At 41.1% G+C, this 12,158-nt stretch overlaps 1 protein-coding gene across 1 annotated transcript; it reads left to right on the top strand.

The window, feature by feature from the left end:
* The first annotated feature begins 10,445 nt into the window (after positions 1 to 10,445).
* On the top strand, positions 10,446 to 11,861 carry LOC108856912 (uncharacterized). Its single transcript, XM_018630816.2, has 2 exons — positions 10,446 to 10,605; positions 10,680 to 11,861. The coding sequence occupies exons 1-2, from the start codon at positions 10,576 to 10,578 to the stop codon at positions 11,736 to 11,738; spliced, it is 1,089 nt and encodes a 362-aa protein (XP_018486318.1). The 5' UTR covers positions 10,446 to 10,575; the 3' UTR covers positions 11,739 to 11,861.
* Positions 11,862 to 12,158: the final 297 nt, after the last annotated feature.

The following is a 12,158-nucleotide window of genomic DNA, read 5'->3' as shown; positions in this document are numbered from 1 at the left end:
CTTAAAAAACTAATACTAAGACCATATACGAATTCTTACTGCCAATATGCGAAGTCTGGATGACCGGTGGATGGCTTAAAGTCGCGTAGGAAAATAGCTACCTCTTTTATCCAGAAGCAGCGGTTACACATGTCTTCCGCCTTGCTATTCTCAATGTGGTAAAGTGTCCAAGCCCAATCCAAAACAGGAGTACAAGGACAACTGTAAAACGTCGGGAGCATTGTTGATTCAAAGACGTGCATCTTAATACCGAAGTCCTCCCTATGATCGATATTCCATATCCCGTCGGAGTTTCTGACGACCTTCCCGATATCAGCAATGGTTTTTCTTGTAAATCCACATAAGTGGTCACCATCACCACCCCAAATCTTGGTTGTCATTGTATAGGTATACGAGGCAGGCTGGTATCCTGCATCTGCTGCTCTCTTTATCAAAGAGAGGCCCTCAACTTGACGATCTTGTCTGTAGAAGTACTCAACACCCTTGATGTAAAGAGTACTTGGGTTCCCCTCCTGATAGCATCTTCTCAACAGAGGAGGAAACATAAACATCCCCATCCTCCAAGGGATACTCAACATATCCAAGGAAGCATAAACCTCCGCATCGTATGACAACGCACGCATAGATTTGCTAGTAGACCGGAGTGTAAAAACATCCTGGCAGCCGTTACGTGCCACGCGTTGAACCACAAAGCCCTGGAGATCTGTCGGGAGGTTTTCTATTGGGAATTCTGTCATTATCAGCCTATTTTTTATGATTCCGGTTGGGAGATGAAGGGATGTGGAGTATGTGCAAAAATGGAGGTATTTATAAGGACTTAAACAGTGATGAAGTGACATTAACGAAAGGACGCCTACTTCCAATTGTTGTCTTGTCGATAAAGTTACGACTTTTAGAAAGTTACGACTTTTAGAAATCTATAACCGACACTAACGAAGGGATGTCTATTAGTGATTGTTGTTTATAACCGACACTAGCGGTTGCGACTATCAGTTAAAGTTACGACTTTTAGAAAGTTACGACTTTTAGAAATCTATATAAATGTACCGAAAGAAAGTCTTCAACTAATCTTCAGACCAAATATGGCTTCAAATATATCACCACAGGGTTCAATGAGTGTAAAAGAATACGAGGAATATTTTTTTCAACATGAAGTCTGCAAAGCTTTGAGTCAGAAAAGCTTGATGACCTTGTACCTTTCTGGCCTCAACGAGAAAATACGCAACAGTTTAAAGGATGCCAAATTCTACACGTTAGAAGAACTGATGGTACGTGCTCGGTTGGCGGAACATCCGATTGAGCAGGGATCTATGACCGTTCAACAATACAAGGACTTCTTCGTTAACCATGACGTCTACAACAAATATGACTCAAACACATTGATTTCCATGTTTCTTTCTGGTCTCAAGAAGGACATCCGGGAGGCGGTGGAGGGAAAACATTTCTCCTCCATGGAAGAACTATTCGAAAGCGCACTATTGGCTGAAGATCCAATCGAGCAGCGTTCATCAACAGTAGATGAATACGTTGATTTCTTCATAAATCATCATGTATTCAAAACACATAACCAAACGACATTGATGACGAAGTTTCGTGACGGTCTGAAGGAGGAGATTCGCGATGAGTTAGGTGAAACAAAGTTCTCCACTCTTGAGGACCTCATTGAAAGCGCCCAAGAAGCTGAACAAATACTCCTTACCTCATCGGAGGAGTCAGAGGAGGCAGTCACTGAGATGGATCCAGAGCTGCAGGATATATTAGGCTTCCCAGATGAGAAAGAGGAAATGTATGATTCAGACCCATATATGGATGAATCGGAAGACCCCTCTGTTGAAGAGGATTTAACGGACGACACCATATTGTCGGGGGAGTTCAGGGTGACTGATTACAAAGATGAGGATTCAGCTGAAGAGGACGAAAATGATTCCCAGACCGGCTCCGAGAGTGATTAGAGACAGTGAAAACGATTAAAAACTACATATATGTTTGATTATTTTTCGGATACAACATTAAAGACTACATCTATGTTTCGTTTACATTCTTGGTTAACTTTTTTTTTTTACGTTTTAGGATTTATACCCTAAACTTATACCCTAAACTTATACACTAAACTTATACCCTAAACTTATACACTAAACATAAACCCTAAACTTAAACCCTAAACTTATACCCTAAACTTATACCCTAAACTTACACCCTAAATTTATACCCTAAACTTATACCCTAAACATGTATGGCAATGAAACCTATTTTAGATGTCAAAACAATGAGTTCAAACTCTATTTGGAATGAAAAATCAGATCATTAAAAGGATGTTAAAGGCATTACAAAGATGTTCAAACTACATATCTTAAGCATTACAAAGATGTTTAGATGCATTACATGTCTTAAGCATTACAATAACATGATTTTAAGCATTACAATACGACCATTAGAGCTTTAGAAAGCTGTTGATAATGTTTTCTTCCAACTCTTCGTTCTTGACCAACTCACTTCTAAGCCCAGCAATTGTTTTGTTTAATTCCTCAATAGTTTTATCCTTCTTACGAATTTCATTTCTTGCTTCGATTAAAGCTTGTTTCTGCCATCCAAAAGCATCTCCTTCATCGTACCATTGGAAAAATTTGCATCCACTCTGAGACGAAAACGAAATTATACAAAGGAATACTCTAATTCAACATGTACAGAGGAATAATCGTTTTACCGGGTATAGTTCACATCCATAGAACCTTCTTCCTGGATTCTTATATGTCCATGCTTGACGGATCTTCGCCTCTAAACGACAATGACAAATCACTTTTGTTTGAATTGCCTGGCCCCATCGCTTATTGTTGTTTCCTCTACCCAGTTCCATTTATCTCTTTCTCTGTTTTGATTTCTCTGTAACAAATCGATTTCTCTTATGAACCCTAATTTTGATTTCAGGAGAAGGACGTATATTAAAATCGACCACATGTGGATATAATGTCCGGGTCGGGTCGGGATTGACTTAATGGGCTTAAATTTATCTAATCACAATTTGACCCCATTATGTTTTGTTAAAATCAATTAAACCTCGATATGATGTTTGCACCATATTTTATGTTAAAATGCCTAAGTTCCACCGTACAATCAATTACTGACATACCCACTCAACCTTGCGTAAGTCAGCAAGTTACCGACAATCGAGAAGTTGCAAAGTTGCCACGCCTTAATCTATTGTTTAGGGGAAATGCGAAAAGTCCATTAATAGGTTAAAACAGGTAGTTTCTGAGGATTTTATAATTTCAACTTCATCTCCTAGAAGCCAAACCATTTCATCTTCATCTCCAAAACTAACCGTTGCTGCGAAACATGGTGTTAGACATCAACCAAGGTTCCATGAGCGTGGATGAATACAAGGAGTATTTCCTAAGTCATGAGATCGTTGCTACGAACGACGAGGCGTATTTGATACAGCTCGCTTGTGACGGATTAAACGATGCAATCGGTGAGGCTCTGGATTCTGTAGAGTTTTCAACGCTTGAAGAATTCTTTCAAGAAGCAGCCGCTGTCGAAGAGGAACTGGAGATAGAGAAGAGTCCAGAAAAAACCCAAGTCGCCGTAAGAGGAAGGCGATGGTATTGTCGGACCCGGAAGACGAGTACCCTGGGGAGAAACCGGAAGAGGAAGATGACGAAGACAGTGAAGAGGAGGAAGAGGGGTCTGATTATGGAGATACGCGGGCCGAATTTGACGAGGACGGGATGAGTGCCGACTCTGACTATGCCTCTGAGTATGGCTCTGACTATGCCGCTGACGGCAGTAGTGATGAGGATACCGCCCATGGCGAACGCCGATCCTTATCCGCAAACCCTTCTTCTGGTGACTCCAATCCCGTCATCGGCGGTGCTTCTGGCCCTGACTCCGCCACCGACGAAAACGCCTCACTCGCGGGGGGTTACATTGTCTCCACCGCCTCCATTACTGGAGAGGTGGTCAGCTCCAACGCCTCCATCACTGGAGAAGCGGTCGTAGTAGGCTCCGTCTCTTCCTCCAGCTCCGCCGCAGTACGATCGGTCTGTAGCTCTAGCTCTAGCTGCGGTGGATTTGGGTACGTCGCTGACTCCAGCCCGGCTGTCGATGCCTCCAATTCAACCACAAGCTCGGGGGCACTTAACGGCGTTGGTAAATAAGATATCCTCCTCTCTGTTACCGGATTTTAATATTGGTGGTTCTTTTTTTTTACATGTGTACGTCTAACGGAATGTAGCCGAACGGGTCCGATCCCTTTTAGTATTATTGCTTTAATTTTCCACTCGGTGTAGAACATGAAGCTAGCTGTTTCCTTATCGGATTTAAATTTCAAACATGTGGTTATATTTTGTTATATTTTGTATTAGGCGTACGTTTATTTATCGATGTACGTATTTTGGTTATTAATGTTATTTGTATGAAAGTTTATATACGCTAACACCATTTTTATTATACCCTAAACACTAAAACGAATAAACACTAAAACTAAACTACTAAGTCGGATGGTGTACATTGGTCTGTAGGTGTACATATAAAAACACCGTACACCTTTCCTATGCTTCGGGTGTACGGGACGTTAAAGCATGATATTGGTTTAAAACTTGAATCTATATGAGATAGAATCTTCTAATCAACCAAAAAGATAGAGTAACTACAAAATAACACTTGTTTGGCTTCGGTGTACAGTTTCTATGGGTGTACAGCCTTTTAAGATATTAAATGACAACAAAAGAACGATCATTAAAATTATCACGGCAAGGGTTGCTTGCATGTAGTCTTCTTGTGACCAAGCATGAAACACCTGGAACACTTGTTTGCCTTCTTTTTCCTCGGCCCCTCCTACAAAGAAAAACAGTCAATATCATTGACATGACCTATATCTCCTTTAATTCCAAAATTAATCAAAGGTGTATATTAGGAATCTTTACCGGATAGTCTCCAGCTGAGAGTTTCCTTTTAACACCGGGTCTACCCTTTGTTCTTTTTGTAGTCGGTGGATAAAGCTCTATCTTCAAAACTTCTGGGGGAACATCAACATCCTTAGGATCTGGAACGGGTAGTATGATACCCTTTACTGTTTCAGACCAGGTTGTTTTCAAATGGTATTGTGAAACAAAACTGGTGTACGCCATGTTACGATAAGAAGCAGCCGCTATTGCATGTCGGCATGGTAACCCAAGCTTTTGAAATTCAAGGCAAGAGCAAGTTCGCTTTTCAAGGTCTACAGTGCAACTGTATCCACTGAGTTTTAGTGTCACCTCGAACAGCCAGCATGAGCATGGCATAACAAGATAGCCAGTTGACAACACCAACTGTTCAACAAGTACCTTATCGATTTCCTTAGGAATGCTCCCCTTCAATTTTTCGATGTCGCATCGTCTGCTCTCATACCATCTTGACAACATCCGGCGGATAAACTCCAACAAAGCCATTATAGGACTATCACGTGCGGGTAGAAGTGCGTGATTCAGAGATTCAGCAATGTTTGAAGTCATCATGTTATATCTGTCCCCTTCGAAATGTGAACGTGTCCATAACTTTTTATCGATTTTCTCCAGATATTCCCAACATTTTCAGTCCGTAAGCTTTATAAGGTCACACACCTTCTGAAACTCTGACACTTTGTATGCTTCTCCTGCCCAGCCAACCATTGCTTTCTGCGAAAGACCTTTGTACTTTTCCTGGACGTTTCGCTGAAGGTGTACGAGGCAAATTCCATGGTGTGCACGTGGGTACCACTGTTCTTTAGCTGCAAATATGGCGGCGCATCTATCGGAGATTAAGGTTAACTCACTACTGTCTTCAACAATAGTGGATAACCTCTCGAAAAACCACTTCCAAGAATCTGAATTCTCGCTTTAACAACTGCAAAAGCAATCGGAAAAACCCGGGTATCTGCGTCTTGACCGCTGGCACTTAGTAAACAGCCTTTGTATTTCCCAAACATATGTGTTCCGTCGACCACAAGGACCTTCCTCAAATGCTTCCACCCATCAATGCATGCCTTCAGTGACATGCATGCATACTTGAAACGTGTATTTCCTTCATCATCTACTTCGGTTTCAATATCGGTGATAAGGCCCGGATTTGCTAATTTAAGTACGTGAAGGTACTGTGGTAGCATCTTATAGGACATCTCTTCTGTCCCTTGAGCAAACGCAATAGCGAGTTCCCTCGCCTTCCAGGCTTTCCAGTAACTGCATGGATAGTTGAACTCAGTACGCAGCACTTTCGGAAGTTCAAATGCACGAGGTCCAGAGTGCAGTCTTTCGTATTTTAAACGCAATAGTGCTGCAAGTACTTTTGATGTTCCATGTTTTTTGTACAGCCCTCGTACGTCAGCAGAACATACATGGTCCAATATACCCTTCTTCACCATATAAGTAGGAGACTCACCGAGCTGCTTACCCACTACCCTCCAACTGCACTCTTTATCAACGCATTTCGCCGTAATGAATCTTTTGCAATGCCTAAACTTGAACCGGCACACCTTAGCTAGTGCATATATGTGCATCGTTACCTTGAATTGCGCTTTGTCCTTAAACAGCCTTCCAACATATATTTCTGAGTCCTCTTTGCTGTAGTCGATGTCTTGCGGATGGAAACTGTTTGCTCCCATGTCATTAAACACAGGAACTACGTCGTTGTACCCATACATTTCCGAAACTTGAATTCCTTTGATGAATTCTTCTCCACCAAGGTTTTGGCTACGATGGCTGACAGGAGGGTCAACAAAATCATCATCATTGTATCCACAGTTAAAGGTGGATGTAAAATCCTTTCCTCTTGCAACTTGGGTGACAGCAGGTTCAACATCATTATAAACATCTTCGGCACTATGACTGATAGTAGTTTGATCAGCTACCGGACCACCATTGTTGGCATCTACAGTTGGTCCACCATCACTGCTACGTGTCTGATCATTATCAACAACTTCAATAATCTGATTGATCCGAGTTTGATCATCTTCGGAAGCACTTACAGATTTCCCGCCAACTTCTTCGGCAGCTTCACTGATAGGAGATTCATCATCGTCAACAACACCATCATAAACGTCTTCCGTCGCAGGGTTGTCTTTTTGGTTTTGTTTTTCTGGAGTAACATGAAGCACATCTTCACTTTCCACATCAATGCCACGGTTGTGTTTCTTGTTGCCTTTCCCTGTAAATACAAATCCACATCAACAGTCTTGCCTAGTTCTGTATCTTTTGTACGTGAACAGGTAAAGGGTGGATAGTTTACCTGTTCCACTTAGTAATTTTGGTCCACCTCCATCTTTGACCCCTGGGATGATGGGATGTTTATCATAATCGTCATCATCTTCTATCGACTGGTTTCGTTTCTCCTTTTGTTGTGGTGGAGTGACAAGTACCAAATCTAGAGTGTTCCCAGTTAGTCTGTCATCGGTGTACGCAGGGATAATATCATCTTCCATGCAAGAGTCGCCTTTGTTGTTGTCGTTTGCTGAAAATACATGAACACCAGAAAATTTATGGCCTATTTAAATAGTTTCAGTCCATCAAAAAGGTAGATAGATTACCTCTTCCGTTGGGTAATGTTTGTCCACATCGATCTCTGACCCCTCGGATGATGGCATGTTGCTCTTCGTCGTCATGATCTTCAATCGAGTGGGTACATTTCTCTTTTTGTTTAACTGGAGTAACAAGTACCACGTTTACACTATCACCGGTTAGGGTTTCATCGGTGCACGCACGGTTAACATCATCTTCAATGCCACCGTCTCCTTTTTCGTTGGATTTTTCTGAAAATACAATAGAAAAGTGAACTAAGTACGGCATATTTCTGATGCTTTAGTCCAAACATGAAACTTCTGCAAAGTTAGATATATTACTTGTTCCATTTACTAATGTTTCTCCGAGTTGATCATTGGTGTACGCCGTTGTGGTGGTTCGAGAACTACATAAATAGTCAGATGCTACATCTGTGACTTCCTGATAACATCTACTCTTCGAACCATGTTTTGTTGATTTAGAACCACCTCTACGACCCCCCAGTTTGCGCGAAGCCTGACCTCTACGCCCCCTTATAACTGAAGGAGACTGCCCATTGAGAGAATGCCGTCGACCACGTCCTCCTACAGATGGACCTCAGTTATCGTCTTTATCATCATCGCTCACACAATCATTTCTAACATAACTATGCCACCAATTAAAATCATAATCGAAGTCATCATCTCCCTCTTCTCCAATGTCATCTTCCTCTTCTCCAATGTCATCTCTCTTACCATTCTCCTTCTCAGCATCCACAGCTCCAAGCCCGGCGACAGTATCATCTCCCTTGCTTTTTCCACCGTCCACTACCAAGTCTTCACAAGTTTCGTCATCGTCTACGTCCTTACAATCTACATTTTCCTCAACCACACCTTCCGAAGGACCTCCAACAGCAGATTTGGAGCTTTGTAGATTATCTGAACTTGGAACAAGGACAGACGCTACTACAGCAGTTTCGGCGCTTTGAAGATTCTCGGTGGACTTCTCGTTAACAGGCTTCTTCGTCCCTGACTTTTCTTCGTAGGCTGCTTCAAATGCTTCTACTTCCATCAATAATTCCAAGTCGGCATCCTCAATTCCTTTCGCTCCTGGCTCTTGAGATGCAATTACTCTGGCAGACCTTAGAAAAACTCTTTCTCCTCCAACAAGCTCCATAAATGTAACGAATAAATTTACAGATTTGTCGGTCCTAGCTAGCGCCCGGAATATTTTGTAATCCCTGACAGATGATATCTGAACGGGAGTAGCCTCTTTCCCAACCATGTCACTATCCTCATCATTAAGCCAATAGCTCATGTCAGCAAAGATCTCCCTTCCCAAAAGACCAAATTCATTTAAAATCCTCTCCTGCAGCCCGTCTGCTCCTTTTAATCCTGAGGTATCCACTACTCTACCCAATAAATCATTATCTATCTTAAAATCCCAAGAACCAGTATCATACATTATCCACCGGCCTGCCATTACAACAATATACGAATTAGGAACACCTACACAGAAATTACAAAGTAGTTGTTAGATTTATAATTCAAAAAATACGTGACAGTCTGAACGAGTTCCAAGTTCACAACGCATTACCCTGGTCACCAATTTCTTTGCCTTTCAGACTATAGCTTGAGTTGCGGCTACTTTCGTTCCCAGTTTCCATCAGTTTCAAATCGGGTGGATGCATTTTTCCAATCTCGCAGCGACCCACAACCCTTGTTCTGAAGATCTCCGACCACATATTAATTTATTAATTAAAGTACAAGGTTGGGATTTGGCGGGAAATTAGTACCGCTATCATAGAATTAACCGGCAACACACTCAGCCGGTGACTTCAACTCGTGTGGGGTCTTCGGAAAGTTGCGTGGGTCGAAAACTATGACGGTCACTCGGTAAAGTTTCGCGAAAAGTTTAATGGGTCGCGTGCGGTAAGTCGTTGGGTCAAAAGGCCAAAATCGTCTTCAATTGTTTCTCTTCCCTATAGGTATGCAAAGCGCGAATTGAAACTTCTCGCGACCCAACTTCACATTTAAAAACTTCTGATGACCCACACGTATAATGGACTCTTTACAAAAGTCGACTCAATTCAAGTTAATTAAAAAATTTATACCATAATCTTGGGTTGGGCCAAATCGAACCGAACCCGATCTAAACAAAATAGTACGGTATCTAAATTGAAATTGATTAAATATCTGAATAGATTTAAAGTTTTGGTATTTAGAGAATCAAAATCGAATCCGACATAAACCAAAAAATTTTGGGTATCCGAATAAATTCACATATCCAAATATATTAATTATTTTTAGATTTAATATATATCAAAAATATATAAAATACTTTTAAATTGTCCAAAATATTTGCAAATATATACAAATATTCAAAAGTAAATGTTTAAAATAGTTAAAGTATACTCAAAATACCAAAAATATTTAGAATATCTATTTATTATCTATTCAAATATTCGAATCAAATGAATTTATTATTAAGTTTAGATATTTTGATAGTTTTTAATTAACTTTATAAATAATATTTATATTCTTTATAGATTTTGAAAAATTTAAAGTATAATGAATTTTAAAATAATTTAAATTGGTTATCTGAATCTGAACCGTAACCCGTAAATATCCGAACATAATTAAAAAATATTTGAATGAGTTGAAATCTTTGATTCTGAAAATCCAAAATTCGAACAAACAAAACCAAACCGAATGAATATCCGAATGTCCAACCTTACTGTAATAAAAAAATTTCCAAGTCTATAGATGATTTAAATTTTCAAAACTCTAAAGACAATTCTCATTTTGTTTCCTTTTATGCCTTTGTATTTTCTAAAGTACAAAAGTTTTTTATTTATTTTTTGGGTGACAAAAAGAGACCATTTTACGAAAGTCTTGATTTCAATTTCAAATTCTAAGTCGACCGGTTTCCAGGTTTTAGTTTGGCTAAATCGATTTCGTATAAAATCCGAACCGGTGAGGTTCAACCGGTCTATTTAAAACATCATCAGAACGAATGTAAATCTTGGTCGGATCTAGGGTAAGGGTTTCTAAATTGAGGAGGAGGAGGAGGAGAGTTTGAAGCTTGAACCATGTCTCGGTTTCTCAACGAACTCTCCTTGGTAAGCTTCGCTTTCTTTCTCTTTAAGTCTCTTAAATTAGCTCTCAAATATATATATATATACGTTTGCTGCAGATGCACAAGAGGGGCCTTCGTTTGTTCTCCTCACCGTCTTCGGGTCCTTTTCTGAGGCTTGGCAATACGGTCAAGGAAGAAGATGTACTTGATGACATTCTCTTGTTCGATGCTGCCAAGGAAGAGTTACTCACTGTCCCTGACAAACCACATCCCCATGAGCTCGCTGACACCACTCTCGTTGCATCTTCTCTTGGATGGGGTTTTTTCTCTGGCTTTTCCGACCACCGTTCCTTGTACATCTCCGACCACTTGAACCCACTGTCTTCCACAACATCATCATCCAAGGTCATTCCTCTGCCTCCCCTCACTGCTCTCTCCTCTTGCCAAACTGACGTCTTCTGCAATGTCGCTATGTCTTCATCCTCTCCTAGTGATGATGACCCGGACTTGGTCGTTGCTCTCAAGTTCTTGGGCAGACAGCTCTGTCTCTGTAGACCAAACCGTGATTTGCGTTGGACTAACATCGCCACTCCTTTCCCCTTCTTGGAAAGATCCAACCTCATCTTCTCCAACAGAGACCGCAAGTTCTACTTGCCTCTTCCTGGCAGCACCTACTTGTGCTCCTGGGATCTCCACTTCACCCCTAGCTTCCGTAAGTTTATGTATACCAACCGTCCCAAGCTCTCACAGTCCCAGCACCAGTTTCTGGATTCTTGTTCCAGGGCTGATCACTGGGTTGAGTCTCCCTCCGGGGAGCGTTTCCTCGTCAAATGCTACACTCTGGACGACAGAGACCCTGTGTTCATGGTGTTTAGAGAGGAAGACATGATCAACATGTGTTACACTGAGGACATTGGTGATTTGTGCATCTTCATTTCGGAGTCTGACCCTTTCTGCGTCCAAGCTAGCTCGTGCCCTGGTCTACTCCCCAACTCCATCTATCTTGTAGAACCTGTCTTTGGTGTTTACCATCTCCCCACCAGAAGCCTTCGTCATTTTGAAGAGAAACTGGATAAGACTGAGACCAGAAGCCTTGGTCATTTTGAAGAGAGACTGGATAAGACTGAGGTTAATCTCCACCTTCCTCACTGGCTTCCTCCTCTTCCTACTATCTAGCTTTCATCTTCTAGTCGTAGCTAAGATATAACTCTTTTGTACCTGCTCTCTGTCTCTGTTTGCCTTGTGTGTTAAAACTTCCTCCTGTGTAGTGGTAATATGCATATTTTGTTAGTACCCTCATCTCATCATCTTCTTTTTTATTGCTCTCCGTCTCTGTTTATGAGTCCATACATGCATTCTTTATTACCAGGGATCCAATTTTTTTTGTGGTGTGTGAGATTAAGTAGTTGATATGAAAGCCAACATTGATAAGCCTTTACAAGTGGCGACAGGATGGGTGGGGAGTGAAACCAAAACACAGCAGTGGTAAGTAAACTAGTAGATACTAAATGCTGGACGAAGCAACTCCCTGTCCTGGAAAAGAGAACCACGTCAGTTATATTAAACTAACTTGTAATTAAGCGTTTAATATCAAAT

The sequence above is a fragment of the Raphanus sativus genome, chromosome 5 (genome assembly GCF_000801105.2).
Source record: "Raphanus sativus cultivar WK10039 chromosome 5, ASM80110v3, whole genome shotgun sequence".
NCBI lineage: Eukaryota > Viridiplantae > Streptophyta > Magnoliopsida > Brassicales > Brassicaceae > Raphanus > Raphanus sativus.
Note: the sequence above shows the minus strand (reverse complement) of the source record. Positions and strands in the feature narration are given on the sequence as shown.

Excerpts from the sequence above, each read along its gene's own strand:
- LOC108856912 (XM_018630816.2), top strand. The coding sequence starts at position 10,576 with ATGTCTCGGTTTCTCAACGAACTCTCCTTG. Across the intron at positions 10,606-10,679 it reads TTCTCAACGAACTCTCCTTG|ATGCACAAGAGGGGCCTTCG; the intron begins GTAAGCTTCGCT and ends CGTTTGCTGCAG.